Below are 16,656 nucleotides of genomic sequence, written 5' to 3'. Positions count from 1 at the left end.
GTTCTCAAACATTTGTTCTATAAGGTTGTATCATACAGAGAAATGCAGTTAGTCACTACTTGATTTCTTAAAAATATTTTAATGTTTATTTTTGCGAAGGAGAGAGTCAGAGTGTGAGCAGGGGATATGTATACGTATATACATATACGTATCGATACGTATAGATACGTAGCTATACATATAGATACGTATACGTATACACATGTGTGTGTGTGTGTGTGTGTGTATGTATATCACACCATTTATACATAAACTCCTGGATGGCACTGCTAATCCGTGCATCCCAGAGTGTCCTCCTCTTCTTGCCTGCTGGGGCCTTTCTTGGATTATCCTGGCCCTGCACCGCTGACTCCCCCTGCTTTCTCTCCATCTGCAAGCCTCATTTTGCTTCACCTCCCTCCTAATCCAGTTTAGATTCCATGATGTGTTTTTCAGTCGCGTTCCAGCTAAAATTTAAACTCCCTCGCCCCTGACAAAGAGGCACCTGACATGACCCCAAACCTGGATCAATTGTTTTCTCCATGCCTGCGAGGAGCACTGTTGGAGAAAGAGAAAATGGGGCAGACGAGTTCAAGATTTCAAAAAAATGTTCGTCCTCAGCCTCACATGGGCCCTCAGCACTGTCTCGCAACCTCACTCGTTGCTGAGGTCTGCTTCTCTCATGGGCTCTGCCACAACTAATCCGAATGTTCCCACTCACCCTGAGTTCGCGTTTTCATTCGATGAGTATTTGTTGAGCACTGACTTTATGCCAGTTCTGTTGCTTCATACTTCGTAGAGGAACTGAAGGCCTTCGAAGTAGGGGTCCCTTGACTCATCTCTTTCCAATCCTTTAAATGGCCCTTCTGTGCCGTGCAGACTAGTCTCTTAACTACCACGTCAAAGCTCCTCCCTCCAAAATGATGTTCCCTTGTTCAAAGATAATCCCTTTCTTTTGTAGTAACGTGATTGATGACTAAAGTTCTCAATCTATATTTAAACAAATCTTTAGCTACATAAGCATAGGCAACGATCTGATAGCCAATTTAATTTCATAAAAAGAAGAAAAACTTGACATATCGGTCTTATATATCATTCTAAATCAGTACTTTTATATCTATAATCAGACAACATTTAATGAAGTGAAAATTCTGCCGGCATGAAACTAGTCATAATAAAATTAGACTTGGTTTGCTCTTTCGTGGAGAACATATTCCAGATGTTTAAGTGATTCAAAGCAAAGCCACAGTATAATGGCTCCCGTCAATGTTTTCTCACTCACTGCTTCCAAACTAGAATAAAATCTAATGAAATTCTGGTAGTATTTAAATAGCACAGGATATCGTTCCGAGTTAGCTGCACTTTTTGACATTTGATGTTCAGTGTTTAATAATTTGGACATATATTTATAGGTGTGATATCCAAAGCTCTAACATTTGAAAGATAGGCAAACACAATGTTACATCCACTTAAATGACACAGTACCCATATTCATTTTTTACATAGTATGCCTTGTGACAGTGTTTGGGGGGCCATACTTCTAGGCTTTGACCGTCTATAGCCGTGAGCCATCCTCATCAGGTGGTATGGCACCACCACCGGAACCTAGGGCAGATGCCAAAGTGGAGGGTGACTTGGAACACTCTCCTATCTCCCTTTTCTCTTCCTCTTTTCTACCGCCAGGTTACCTTCTTTCCTCCGTTCTCGTGTGCCTTCATGGTGATTTCCTTTTTTTTTTTTTTAAAGTTTTTTTTTTTTTTTTTTTAATTTTTTTTTTTTTTCAACGTTTATTCATTTTTGGGACAGAGAGAGACAGAGCATGAACAGGGGAGGGGCAGAGAGAGAGGGAGACAGAATCGGAAACAGGCTCCAGGCTCTGAGCCAACAGCCCAGAGCCTGATGCGGGGCTCGAACTCACAGACCGCGAGATCGTGACCTGGCTGAAGTCGGACGCCTAACCGACTGCACCACCCAGGCGCCCCTTAAAGTTTTTTTTTAAACCTTTATTTATTTTTGAGACAGAGAGAGACAGAGCATGAACGGGGGAGGGGCAGAGAGAGAGGGAGACACAGAATCGGAAGCAGGCTCCAGGCTCCGAGCTGTCAGCCCAGAGCCCGACGCGGGGCTCGAACCCACGGACCGCGAGATCGTGACCTGAGCTGAAGTCGGACGCCCAAACGACTGAGCCACCCAGGCGCCCCTCATGGTGATTTCTAGATGGCTACAGTTTTTCTATCAGGCTCATGGGGATATCTCCCCAGAATCAGACTTCACACCAAATTATCACTTGACCAACTGACCTCCCCACCCCCAGTCAAAGCTTCCATTTATCCTACCAGAAATGTAATCCAGATGAAACTAAACATACGCCTTTTTCTTCCCCCTTAGTTAATGATGATCCTAGTAGCCGTTAACCGTGCTAGTCAAATAGCAGGAGTAAATTTATTTCCTCTATTTTGGCTGAAAACCTAGAGTTCGACAGTTAATTGAAAAAGTCAGTTAAATCAGGGAATCATAAAAAGTAGGTCTTAAACATTTTATTCAATCTTAAAATAGTCACCAGTATTTTAGCATCGTGTGAAAGTTTCTGGTTTAAGTGTAGATTCACTGATTGGACTTCTCTGTAAATCACACTGATGATGAAGAAGTTTCGATTTCCCGTTCCAGTTTCTGTAATGTCGACAGAGTCCATCAGGACAAATGGAAGGCATTCTGTGTACAGAACACTCCTAAATTTTTCGCAGAATTTTCCTCATCTTTTCCAGTCACCCCGATTCAACATTTGCTTTTCTTTTTCTTTTTTAAACACCCTTCTAGAGTGTTCAACCTGGTTTTCGTAGAAATAATAACTTACTTTCTTTCAGACTTAAACTTCTTTGGACTGTGAAATCTTTTAACTTATTTCATTGCAAAGCTAACTGGTGAAAACAGGTTCGAGAACATACCCACGTCTGACAATTCAACTGATGGGAGCTGAAGGCTGTATGTACTGACAGATAGCTCTACCGTTTTACTTAGAGGCTGTTAGTTAGAGGTCTCGGTCACTGTGATTCACAGGGAATGAAGACTGGCTACTCTGGTGAGTCTTAAGTGGAGATCAGTTAAGGTAACTTCTACTGTAATTGCTGGGTAGGAACAATGACAACGAAAAGAAGCCACAAGATCCCATGACAGGGGTGGTGCGGTGGAGGTAGAGAGAGAGGGAGAAAGAGACAGAGAAGCAGAGGAGAAGGAGAGTGAGTGTTGTGATTAATTATGCATATTGGAACTTAATTTTTAATCACCTTCATCCTCCACAACACCGACGCAGGATTAAAATCTGAGTTGACTTGGAGGGGAGGAAGCGAAAATCAAAATCTTGTAATAAAAGGCATTTGAACACGTACATTATGTCATCCAAAGGGAGCTGAAACCTACACGTGACGAACCGAGATGGCTACTCAACTTAATGGCTGAGAGCCACGCTCGTGAAGAGAGATGATTAGCATCCGGGGTTAATCCACACTTTTGTCGGATTCTGCCTGGCTGTCCTGCCATCTCTGTGGTGGTTTCCCATTTAAAATTCCCACTCGTATGATATTTATTTATGGTCACTACAAACACATGTTATTATCCAGAAGAGAGTGGTTCCATTTGGTAACCATTGCCCTTGTCCAGGCTTCTCCATTGACATTTAAGAAATCTGTCTTCTAACCTTTTGTTACACAAAACAAAGTGATTACGGGTCATTTCCTTGTAGAGATATGAATTTACATTGATGGCTTTTTACCTCCCGCCATGGGATTCTTTTAATCCGTATATTTATTTATAAGGCAATGGAATAATAATATTTACTGTCATTCCCTATAAAAACTTTCTCAGTTTCAGACTGATTCCTCTGACAGTCCACTGACATGAAGTTGAAAAAAGATCAATACATAAGATGGGATTTTTTGCATGTGTGTGGTCAGATAGAAAGATTTCTTTTGTTTTCCTTTGTTTTTATTTTTTATTGATATGTAATTCACAAGCCATAAAATTTGCCCTTTAGGGGCACCTGGCTGGTTCATTCTGTGTGGATCGTTCGACTCTTGATCTCAGGGTCATGAGTTTGAGCCCCATGTTGGGCGTAGAGTTTACTTAATAAAATATATATATATTGTGAGACCTGTGCTGATCTCATAGTTCATAGGTTCAAGCCCTGTGCCGGACTCTGTGCTGACAGCACAGAGCCTGACTGGCATTCTCTCTCTCTCTCTCTCTCTCTCTCTCTCTCTCTCCTGTCTCTCTGCCCCTCCCCCGCTCATACACACACTTGCTCTCTCTCTCTCTCTCTCTCAAATAAACTTTAAAAAAATTCACTCTTGGGGCGCCTGGGTGGCTCGGTCGGTTGAGCGTCCGACTTCGGCTCAGGTCATGATCTCGCGGTCCGTGAGTTCGAGCCCCGCGTCGGGCTCTGTGCTGACCGCTCAGAGCCTGGAGCCTGTTTCGGATTCTGTGTCTCCCTCTCTCTCTCTGACCCTCCCCCGTTCATGCTCTGTCTCTCTCTGTCTCAAAAATAAATAAATGTTAAAAAAAATTCACTCTTTTACAGTGTACAATTCAGTGATGTTTAGTATCATCACAAGATTGTGCTATCAGCAGCACTGTCTCATTCCAGAACATTTTCATCACTCCCAAAAGAGACCCCATGATTCTCTAACATAAAATTTTTAGTGACCAGTTTTTTAAAACATTAAGTGCTATAGAATTATTATCACAAGGTCTTATAGTATCTAAGAACTATATAAGAGTCTCATACTCCATACATGACCACATTTTAGTGGTGAGATATTCAAGTTGATTTGACAGTTTGAGAGGACAATGCCATTCTTGTTTAGAACGCACATCCTGGCTCCTTTTATTCGGAGTGGGAGGGAATCTGGAGGGTTATAGATGAGGTCAGTGTAAACAGTGGCTTCATCGACATAAGGAACCAGAGAAATAATACCTGCCCGGCTCGAGCAAGTCAAAGCAGCACATAGAACCAAGTAAGTGATGTTGTCCTTGTGCATAGACATTACATTACACAAACTGTTCTCCTAAGTGAGGGAATCTGTCCCTTAGAAATTGCTCATTGGAACGTTTGGACATCATGCATCATGTTAAAGATCCATAAATGTCACCTCAATAGGGTAGATATGATGCATGGTAATATCCTCCCCATATCTGCATAGGGTTCTTCCCCGGACAGCCAAGAAGCCCCACGGGAGCCTTCCTAAGTCATTGCCGCAAGGACTAAAATACCAGGGGACCAGGAAGTCATTCTTAGGGCTTGAAAAAATACCCTAATCTCTAAATGAATCTATTTATTATGCAGTGGGTACAAAATATGAATGTAATCTTTTCTGACTGAGTATACCTTTTTATTGTAAAAAAAAAAAAAAAGGATCCATTTCTGGTTGGGAGGTGAGTCGAATTTAGAATCTAGCAAGATATTTTTCCTGTTGCTTTCCAATCCAAAATTTTTTTTGGAAAGGTATGTAATAGTAATTTGTACTCTGGAGGTAGGCAAACATGGATGCGTGTCCCAGGCTCCTCAATTTTGACCCACAGAACCTTGGACAAAATATAATCTCCGTAAGTTGTTTTCTCGTGTGTAAAATGAGAGTTCTCCAACTATGAGTCTCATAGGGTTATTCTGTAGGGATAAAACTGGATTATGGAGACAGAGCTCATCACAGGATCAGGTACCTAAGAAATGCTCATTAAATATTCGTGATTATTATTCACCCATTCGCAAATGATCAGGGTAGTAATACCACTATGATAGAGCAAACATCACTGACGCTGCGCCCCAAATAGAACGAGATATCTTGTAGTTCGCACGTGTCTGTTTTCTTGGCTTGTAGTGTTCTCATTTACCAACTTGCCCTTGACTCTTTCATACAGGTGCTTCGAGGAGAAATTACACCTCTGAAAGAGAATGTCAGCTACGTCAATGACCTTGCTCGCCAACTCACTACGTTGGGCATTCAGCTGTCACCATATAACCTCAACACTCTGGAAGACCTGAACACCAGATGGAAACTTCTGCAGGTAGGCACATTATGAGCATTACAGTTCCTTGTTACAATGAGAGAGTATACAGAGAAAGCTTGTTTGTAAGGAACAGTGAAAGTAATTTCTTCCTGTGATGTTCGCGATAATATTTCATGAATGTAGGATAGTTTATATTCTGCAATAAGATCCTCTATAATGTTTTAAAACCTATTAATAATTTTTATAAATAGCTTCAAGTTAGACCTTCCTATACCTTGCAATAAACACGGAAAATAATGCTGAATCGCAATAGAAGGACTTAGTTACTGTCATACAGTTACTTTGTACTATTGTTGCTTGGGTTCTTTAAACATCTATACCTTTGGAATCCTAATTGAAACACCAGTCAATGGCAAGACATGTGCTAGAATCATTTTAGAAAGATCACTCTGTCACAGACCTACCCATGCAGGTTTTTTATAGGTGTGCATAATAAATATAGGGACCATAAGCATGCTCAGGGTCACATTTACTAGCTGTGGGACCTTAGGACCCTTCTGTGTGTCAGTCTTCCATCTGAAGAAAATGCAGACATTAAATGTTGCATAAATTCTAGCTCTTAGAGTTATTGCAGTTATAATTATTATTATTACAGTATACAGCCTTTGGAATCAAACTTACTGAGTGACCTTGAAGTCACTTGTCCTCTCTGGTTGTCAGTCTTCTCATCTCTAACTTGCTTGCTGTAATATTAAACAAGTTATTTCATGTAGAGTTGTTAGTTCAGAGGCTCATAGTAAGAACTCAGAAAAGGTCATATGTCTCTATGTTCCCTAGGCAAAGGATACTGTTTAATACCCCAAACCCTGAAACTGAGTTGACCATAGAATTAGAGAATTGTTTTCTCTTCTTTTCCAGTTTCATAGGATGTAGAGAGTATGCTTCTGAGGACAGAGAGGAAACTGGGTTTAAAAATATTTGCTTTCCAAGTTTTAATAAAAAAAAATGATAAAGCAGATAACTTTTCGTATTGGCAGCCCATTTAGGGGTATGATTGAAAGTCCTGTTAAAGACTTTCTAGACCTTTAATAAAAACAAGTTCCAAATCCAAGACCTCTTGAGATCTCTTATAATTTAATTCCCATTGTGATGGATAGTTTTGAAATATTTGTATGATAGATGGTTATAAGTGGCGTTGACCAAAGCCAGGCAATATAGTTAAGCGATTACATGCCTTTCTATGTCTGTTAGTTTCATAGTGGCTAAGTACTGCTAAGACCTTATCAATTTCATCCTTAGTATGTTTTTAACTTTAAGCATAAATAAGGAAAGTAATAAATGTCCAAGGAAAACCATTGGCCATCTTTGTTCCATTCAAGCGTTCTTGAACTAGATCTTAACATGTCTTTTAGAGAACCAAATGCCGCATTTGCTTTCAGAATGTAGTGACGAGATTGGTGATCATGGCGTGTGAGTTTATAAATGAGGTCAAGAGATTATGACTGATAGGGAGAGTTTTTAAAAATCAGTGCCAAGTGCTACGTCGTTGCACTCTATTTCAGAGGTAAAGAGTGAGAAAATATTAATAGCTTAATTGTCACTTGTTCTTTAAAATGCGTTGAGGACTTGGTTATAAGTATAGGGCATTACGTGAAAGGAGCCGATGTAGTATAGTAACAAGTAGACTGGAGCGAATAGTACGAGGCCTGACTTCCCACTGACGCTCAGCTGTTCTTCAAGACCACGTTGTCTTGAAAAAACCATTTATCCTCTCTCGGCTTTAATTCCTTCATTTGTAAAATGAGGCAATCCATTTGGTCTCAGGTCACATCCAGCTCAATCCAGTGATTCCCTATCTGGCTATCTGGGAGAGACACACATATGGCAAAAATTGACTTTAGATCAATACAGTTGCTTCCTCTATTCATAATACAGATGTGGCTTGTTGGAATTGTGTTTCTCCTTCTTTCCTTCCAACTTTTAAACCCCTCGTCCCAAACCCACGTATACACAGCCTTCTCATACTAAACAGTTTGATGAGTTTGCGGTACAAGCTCTTATTGTGGCAAATTTCACGCGTTGCTGTTTTGGGACCTGACCTTAAGGATATGCTAAAAAGTGTTTTCAGCAGAAAGCCGATAAATCCGAGGTTTAGGGTCGCACGTAACTGAGTCTATTTTTTTCTTTGACCATAATTGTAACCGCTCTGCTATATTGTCAGCGGAAGTCCTTGTTCAGAAAGGGAACAAAGCCAAGAAATGAGGTTCACATCAAATAATTTCATGCCCATTACTGGAAGAGCAAGTCATGTGTTCTATCGACAACATTTTACGTTTAGAATAATGTACCTGACTAAAGAATCACCCAACTTCTGTGGAGGGATGTTTAAGCCCATCATCATTATAACATTATATTTCTACAAAAATAAAGAATTTAGTCACTTCTGGGGCGCCTGGGTGGCTCAGTCGGTTAAGCGTCCGACTTCAGCTCAGGTCACGATCTCGCGGTCCGTGAGTTCGAGCCCCGCGTCGGGCTCTGGGCTGATGGCTCAGAGCCTGGAGCCTGCTTCCGATTCTGTGTCTCCCTCTCTGTCTCTGCCCCTCCCCCGTTCCTGCTCTGTCTCTCTCTATCTCAAAAATAAATAAACGTTAAAAAAATATATAAATAAAAAAAATAAAAAAGAAAAAAGAATTTAGTCACTTCTAATGCTATGCCAGTTATGAAATCATGATAAAAATAAGTACAAATTCATCTCTGCTCCTTTGTCCACAAAGACAAAGAAAAACTGAGAAAGAGAAAGGAGGAGCAATGGGGAGGCACATATAAACCTAAGAAGACGAGTCTTCAATTTGGGCAAAATAGTGTAATAGAAGAAACAGTCACATAGTACCAGGCTATATCTACTTGTTACCAGAATATCCTGCGTCGAGTTACACAACACATTAATTTCTATTTAAAAAAATTTTTTTAACCTTTATTCATTTTTGAGAGACAGAGCGCAAGCGGAGGGAGAGGCAGAGAAAGAGGGAGACACAGAATCTGAAGCAGGCTCCAGGCTCTGAGCCGTCAGCACAGAGCCCGATGCGGGGCTCGAACCCACAAACCACAAGTTCATGAGCTGAGCCGAAGTCTGATGCTCAACCAACTGAACTATTCAGGCACCACTTTTAATTTCTATGTTAAAAGAAAGCCATGCTGGGTGTTTTGTTTTGTTTTTTTTTAAGCTGTGTGTAACATCAGTCACAATGATAGAAACAGATAAGCCATGTAGATACGACAACCACAGCAGAGTGTAAGACACAGCCACGATTTATCTATACACAGAAATACAGTGTATGGAGAGCTCTGAATTTATTTGGAATGCGCAAATAGAAGGTTAGAGGCATTGGTTTCCCTGTTTGAAACTCGTTGGGAATAAAATCCCATTTTCTCCCTCAGAGGGGACACATTGGTAGGGATGTTTGTGCTAGACCATGTGACAATGTGTTTTGCGTAGAGGAAGCCATCATTCCTTGTAGTTACAAGGATTTTCATGAACATTATCTCATCTAATCCTCATAACATTATGAGGATTACATATTGTCACTATTCCTTTTTACAAGTAAGGAAACTGAGACTTTGAAATAATAACCGACACAATCACGGTCACCAGCTGGTAAGTGTCGGTCAAGGTGTGAATCAGACCTTCTGAACCATGACCCCTCGCCCCCGACCTTGTTTCTTCTTCTCAAAGTTCTATTTAATTTGGACTTGGGGTGCCTGGGTGGCGCAGTCGGTTGAGCGTCCGACTTCAGCCAGGTCACGATCTCGCGGTCCCTGAGTTCGAGCCCCGCGTCGGGCTCTGGGCTGATGGCTCGGAGCCTGGAGCCTGTTTCCGATTCTGTGTCTCCCTCTCTCTCTGCGCCTCCCCCGTTCATGCTCTGTCTCTCTCTGTCCCAAAAATAAATAAATGTTGAAAAAAAAATAAAAAAAAAATTTGGACTTAACAAAGTCATACTTTAAAGCTGGTTTGGGCACCACAGGTATGAAATACCTCGCTTTTTCCACACTTCTCTTTTTTGAATGATCTCAAGGATCTTAACTTTGAAATCTCCCTTTTACAAACCAGTGGATGAATGAGCTCCTCCTCCCAGTGTACCCCTTAAAATTCACACCTGTAGTTTCCAATACAAAACGCTAAAGCATTACATTCTTCATTGTCTTTAGAATTCAGCAACTGTCCTAAGGCCAACCAAAAGTGGTTTTAATGAATTAGCTCTTAAAGCGGAACCAGTGATAATACCTGATCCCGTAGACGTGAGCATCAAAACCAACTGGGAAGAAAATTAAACTGAAGATAAGCTTTTCTCATTTTGAAGCCATGCATACATGTTTAGTGATGTAGTCATGCGCTTCCCTCACCAAGCACAAGCACTAGAAGGAATAGTCTCCTCCAGGGGGAGCGACAGAAGCTGCAAATACACTTTAATATAAAGAGCACGTGCTTTGTTGACTGTAGGATGTCTGGAATGCAATCACTTGAAAAATATCGACTATGAAGACGTTTCCAGGTCTGACCATCTTTAACTACGTTTAAGGACAGCCTCATGAATTATGTATGTTTTGAAAGGTTTCCTAAGATTCTTCCAAAGTCAGGCAGACATACTCCATCTTCGAATCTGTGTTAACTCTCTGCCAGAAGGATCTAGACCCTCATCTTCGGCACACACCATTCCTTCTTTCCTTCTTTCATTCTGTTTTCTCTCGGTCAACTGTGTACCTAGTATATACTGCAGTGGTCCTATCTGGTCCAAGGACATACTGACCCAAATCCCCTTTACTGCTTAGGCCATCTTGGGAAAAGTTTAATACGTGGGTTTTCTTTTATGGCTTCCATCATGGCCCATCCTTTCTCCCTTTCTCCATGTTGTAAACAAACAAAAAAAAAATAGGCTCTTGCGACCCTAATACGATAAAAGTACTACCTTTCCAAGATACCTGACTTAGAAATTCTTCCGTAATTTCTGACTAGGAACTTGATCTACATTATCAAACTGGTAAGATTTGTAGAAGGAGATGGGATCATATTTAGCTAGCCCACAGAAATATTTGCATGGCTTTGTTGTTTAGAAATTGAACAAGAGTTTTAACTGAAGAATTAGAAACTTCCAGCAGAGCAGCTAATGGTCTTTACTTTGGTGAGATAGCTTTTCAAAGCAGGCTTCTCACTATATATTTGTACGTCCATCCCTGTCACCCTTGAGCAAAGGATTGGAACTTTTAAATGTGTTGACAGATTTTGAACGTTTTCTTCATGCTCTTTCATTTTTAAGGAGACCGTACTAAGCATTTTGCACTATGGGGTCCCTTCGAGGCAGGAAGCCTAGGTGAGTTGTGCCATCTGCTCTGACAAATAATGTGGACCTATTACTGATGGAGGGTAAAGAGAGGACATCCGACTTCCATCCCTTCAGTTTTGCCAAGGATTGGTTCTACCAACGTCTTCTTAGTATGTCCTTTTTTGGCTGTTTCTTTTTTTTAAGCATATTTATTTATTTTTTGAGAGAGAGAGAGAGAGAGTGGGAGAGGGGCAGAGAGAGAGGGAAAGAGAATCCTAAGCAGTCTCCATCCTATCAGCGCAGGGCCTGATGTGAAACTCGATCTCACGAACCTTGAGACCATGACTTGAGGCGAAGTCAAGAATCAGACGCTTAACTAGTTGACTGAGCCACCCAGACACTCCTGGCTGTTTCTTTTAACGCACCTCAAATGATTCTGCCTGCGGTGAGACTGCAGAACCCAAGAGAAAATGAGGAGTCTGAGGCCACTCTCAAGGGAGAGGCATTTTCCTACATCGGTGGTTCTCAAAGGTTCATAGGCATCCGAACCGCCTAAGGACTTCTTAAAAGACAGATCACTGGGCCCCACTTCGAGAGTTTCTGGTTCAGGAAGTCTGGGCTGGGGCCTGACATTCTGCATTTCCAAGCAGCTCCCAAGCGAGGCTGACGCTGAGGATCCAGGGACCACACTGTGAGAAGCACTGTCCTACATTAGGCACTTGCCAGGCACAGCCAACTTTAAAATGGTGTCTTCCATAAGACACTTTGAGAAGTTTAGAGTCATACTGTGGAAAATAAGCCTACTGCCACGCAGACGGTTCTGTGTTAGAGTGTTACGGTGCCTCAGCAACGTGGAGACCCAAGCCCTTTGCTTGTCTTGCCGGCAGGAAGAGGAGGGCGAAGGGAAACTTCTAGTAGATTCCTTTTGGTAGACTTGAGAAATGTTGTGAGTTAGTTTACATAACAGGTGTCAGAGACTCCGTACCCCAACTAAAATATTGTTATGTTGGTTCCGTGTTGAGGTGATAATATTTTTATGTATTGGGTGAAGTCAAACAGATGATTGGAATTGATTTCCCCCACTTCTTTTTTATGACTATTCCGATTTGAGTATTTCTCTTGAAAATGGACGAAGTGAGCCTGTTGCTTCAAGTAAAACAACGGACAGCGTTGGGTCCTTTGTACTTTTTTCACGTGTCTGCCAGAAAATTTAAAATGACATAGGCAGCTGTCATTATAGTTCGATGGGATAGCCCTGGGCTGGGCTGTAATTCGCAAGGATGCAGCGTGGATGAGATTCAGCGGCGAAGCTTGTTAAATCACCTTCACTGCCTCCTCTCCCGCCCAGAGGAGATTTAGTAGGTATCGGGTGAAGCCTGAGATTTCTTCCATCAAGGTCCTGGGAGAAGCTGTTGAAATAGAAGTAATACTTCTCTCAGGTAGGGATCCTCTGATTCTTGGCAAGTTAATAAGGGATCCACGAGCTTGAAACGATAGGAGGCCACCATCCAAAACTGTTGTCGCGGTGTAGGAAAAACTCCCCAAACATATTCTAAACTGTAAGTAAAAAGACTTCACCTGTAACATCGAGTCGGATGCACGCCCCTGGCAGGAGTTTTTCAAAAGCTCCAAGTAAAGGAAATGAGAAGAACAAAGAGGAAAGAATGTGTTTTAGAGAAGGTTAGGTCAAAGGATTTGTTGACATTAGGAATAGAATGACCCGTGAAAGGGGCGCCTGGGTGGCTCAGTCGGTTAAGCAACTGACTTCAGCTCAGGTCCTGATCTCACAGTTTGTAAGTTCAAGCCCCGCGTCTGGCTCTGTGCTGACAGCTCGGATCCTGTTTGGATTCCGTGTCTCCGTCTCTCTCTGCCCCTGCCCCACTCACACTCTGTCTCTCCTTCTCTCTCTCAAAAATAAATAAACATTAAACAAAAAAAAAAAGGAATGACCCATGAAAAAAGGCCAGTTAAGAGGTAGGAAAACATCTTTTCAGTGAGGAGAAAACAATCATTTATGCTTAGCCTCGTCTCTGTTAAAAAAAAAAAAAAATTAGAAGGAAGTGAACAACTCCCTTTAAAGATTTGAAAGAATGAGGAATACGTGAATCTAAAAAGTCCAGGATTGGGGCGCCTAGGTGGCTGAGTTGGTTAAACATCCGGCTCTTGATTTTGGCCCAGGTCATGATCTCACGGGGTTCATGAGGTTGAGCCCCGCATCCGGCTGTGCACTCACAGTGCAGAGCCCGATTGAGATTCTCTCTGTGTCTCAAAATAAATAAACTTAAGAAAAAATTAGAGTCCTTAGAATGCACTGAGATCAAAATGTATTCTGAACTTTATGGGCATTTCCCTCAGTCATTGTGACTTCCGATGTTTTTTGCAGCTAATGGTACTTTATTCAGGAAGAATGATACTGCAATTGCCTGGATAACCTTGCAAGTAAGGTTGTACCAGAGTCCCTCCTCCTCAGTCCAAAGAACAGGCTAGTTTTCAAGGACGTTCTCTGTTTTTGAAAGAAGGGCATTGCCATGTGTGGGACTAGAGGGAGAAAAGTGAACGACGGAGGGAGCGGGATCAAAAAAATTCTCTGGGCATGAAGCCAGTAGAAGTGAAAGACATATTTATTAGTTGAAGAGAATGAAACGCATAGTCATGATTTCAGGTATTTTTATAAAGCGGACCAAAATCTCCATGAAGTTAGGTGATCGGATGGCTTGATCTTTAGGCACTCCATTCTGGATTGGTTTCCACCAGGAGCTATGCTTGCTAGCTCTGAAGCTAGCAGCTACTGTGGCAATCCAGGTAGCTACTGTGGCAATCCAGGTAACTCCTGAGAACGCTGTGGAGAAAATGTCAGGTGTCCCTGTGACGTGTGTTTCAGCAGCCCCTTTCGGGGATACGCGTGTTTCTTTCACTTCCTTGGTACCTCCAACCCCTCGCTGGAAAGATGCAGACAGGGAAGGGTATTTAAAATTGTGCGTCTGCTCTTGTTGTCCTTTCCTTCTTTCTTCTTGCGCAACTGACATTTGCCCTCCCCTCAACTTTTCCGCCTGCTTTATTCTTTGTTCTTTGAAGTGGCCGGCCCTGCGCCCTGACCTCCCTCCTCCGCGGCCGCCGGGCTCCGCGCCCCGCCCTTTCTGGCGCATTTGCCGGCCCGGGTTGTCCTGCTCTTGGCTTTTCCCACTGTCCCGCTGCGTGTGAAACCCTTGGCCGGCAGCTGCTCGCATTTCCCATGCTACGTCACGCGCAGCCTTCAAAGGGCTGCTGTTCTCACACTTCCACCCCGAAGACTCCCCCTCTCCTCCTGCCCGGCACATTCCTCTGGAAATAACCCCCTTTCAGGCCGTATGCAAAGCCGAGTGTGAAAGCCTGCTCCGCAAGGAGCCGTGGAAGAAACAAGCTTAGGGGATTCGGCAAGGCTGTGCTTAAAGGTCACTCGCACAGAGGGAATTCTAAGTCGCTGCGGTTTGCCTTTACTTTTAGAAATTCTTGAAGGTCCTGAAGATAATCGTCCGCATAGGGGCTCTGGCCTCAATTACCATATTCGTTAATTTCAAAGGTAGGTATGTAGATGAAAAATAGAACACATCAGAAAACGATTATTCTCTTAGAAATACACTCTGGACCGTGGACCGTACTCTCTTTGGCCAGTGAAGTGGCACAACATAGATTTGAGAAGACTTGATGCTAGTGAGACTTCTGCATTACTGACATGAATAATGAGCACTTAGGTAGCGCCTGCTGCTTACTTACTATTCACTTTCCTGAGCCCTTTTGCCCGTCCTGACAGTCAGCCTAGGAAGTAGATACTAGTCTTATCCTCATCTCGCAGATGAGGAGAAGTAGGAACCAAGAGGTTCCGTGGCTTGTTTGCCTGAGTTCACCTTGCTGGTGAGAGAGTGAGGGTTGGAACCCAGGCAATGTGGCTGGAGAATCTGTCAGAAGTACTAAATATGCAACACCACCTCTCTGATGGAAAGCTAGATGGTCGGGACGAGACCGTCTCTCCTCTTCATTTACGACTCAGCCCTTTCAACACACGGCATAACGTCCCCCTCACATTTATTAGGAATCACCTACATCAAGAGTTTAGGAAACAGCCGGTTTAAAATAGGACGATGATATGAGTCTCAGACCACCGTCGCAGAAGAGTTTAGCCCAGAGCCTGAATCAACCACACGGTAAAAGTGAGAATGTCTCCTCTACAGGACCAGGAAGGCTTGATCACCAAACTCTTCCTCAAGGGAGCAGAAGCACTCCTTCACGAAGTCAATATTTTCCATTCAATAAATTCTTTTCTGCCGTCTCCCCTCTGCCAGATTCTGGGTTAGATAATAGGGATGCAATTGTGGAAAAACCAGACACTGTCTCTGCCCTCACGGAGATGATAGTTTCTTGGGAAGACACACGTTAATAAAGAAAACCCCTTCATATAATAATTACAAATCGTGGTGGGTGGAATGAGAGAAAATGCATGGCAAAGGGTGAGGAGCTGGGGGTGGGCATGGGCGAGTGGGCGAGGGGGAGTGGGCGAGGAGAAACTTGCCTTTCAGCCAAAGCCTCAAGGAGGAAGGCAAGTTAACCAAGTGGCTTTCGTATTCGTCTGCAGCTTTTTTTTTTTTAAATGGCCTAACGCTTGTGACTAACGAACAATACACAGAGTAGTAAAATTCTACTATGAAAATTTAAGAACTAGGAATCATTGGAAGTAATGGGCTGCAGAGCTAACATACAATTAAGTCACGCCGGAAGATGTCTTATCACTCTGTGTCACAGAGAGGATCCTGTTTGAATTCTTCGTGCACTTGAGAAAATCTGTAGCTACCTGTGTTTGTTGACTGACTTACTGAAAGATGCCAGATCTGCTGGCGCTTGGCTGTGTCTTTACATGGTAGGGTTTCAACAAACATTTCTCAAAGTGCTGAATGCAGGAAATGAAGCAAAAATATTATTTAAAACTATAAAATAAATGGAAAGATACGCCACGGGGAAAAAATTAGGAAACGTAACTATCATTTCTGGATAAAGAGTATTCATGTCTCGATCTGTAGATCCATAAAGTTAACCAACGCTCAAATAATTTTCCAAAGATTCCAAGAGGAAAAATGATTGACCACAAACGAAGTATTTCTCTTTTACTTTGTGGTGAACAGGATTCACTCATATTCTAGACTTTTATCACTAATTAATGATCAGTGTGCTCTGAACAATCTGGGATATGTTTAATGGGGGCAAATGAGATAAAATAGCTTCCCTTTCTCACCCCTTTTTTGGTGGAGGTATAATTGACATGTAACATGATACTCATTTCAAGTGTCCACCATGACGATTGGGTATTTGTATATATCGTGAAATAATT

The 16,656-nt window shown here is 42.3% G+C and overlaps 1 protein-coding gene across 13 annotated transcripts in view; it reads left to right on the top strand.

Annotated features, from left to right (window-relative positions):
- The window catches only part of DMD (dystrophin), a 2,127,700-nt gene that overhangs the window by 1,804,767 nt on the left and 306,277 nt on the right, over positions 1–16,656 (top strand). For all 13 annotated transcript variants that reach the window (XM_045472664.1, XM_045472669.1, XM_045472671.1 and 10 more), the window contains one exon: positions 5,890–6,036. In XM_045472664.1, the coding sequence (XP_045328620.1) occupies positions 5,890–6,036 (147 nt within the window). The remainder of the gene's footprint in view (positions 1–5,889; positions 6,037–16,656) is intronic.

The sequence above is a fragment of the Leopardus geoffroyi genome, chromosome X, assembly GCF_018350155.1.
Source record: "Leopardus geoffroyi isolate Oge1 chromosome X, O.geoffroyi_Oge1_pat1.0, whole genome shotgun sequence".
Lineage (NCBI taxonomy): Eukaryota > Metazoa > Chordata > Mammalia > Carnivora > Felidae > Leopardus > Leopardus geoffroyi.
Note: the sequence above shows the minus strand (reverse complement) of the source record. Positions and strands in the feature narration are given on the sequence as shown.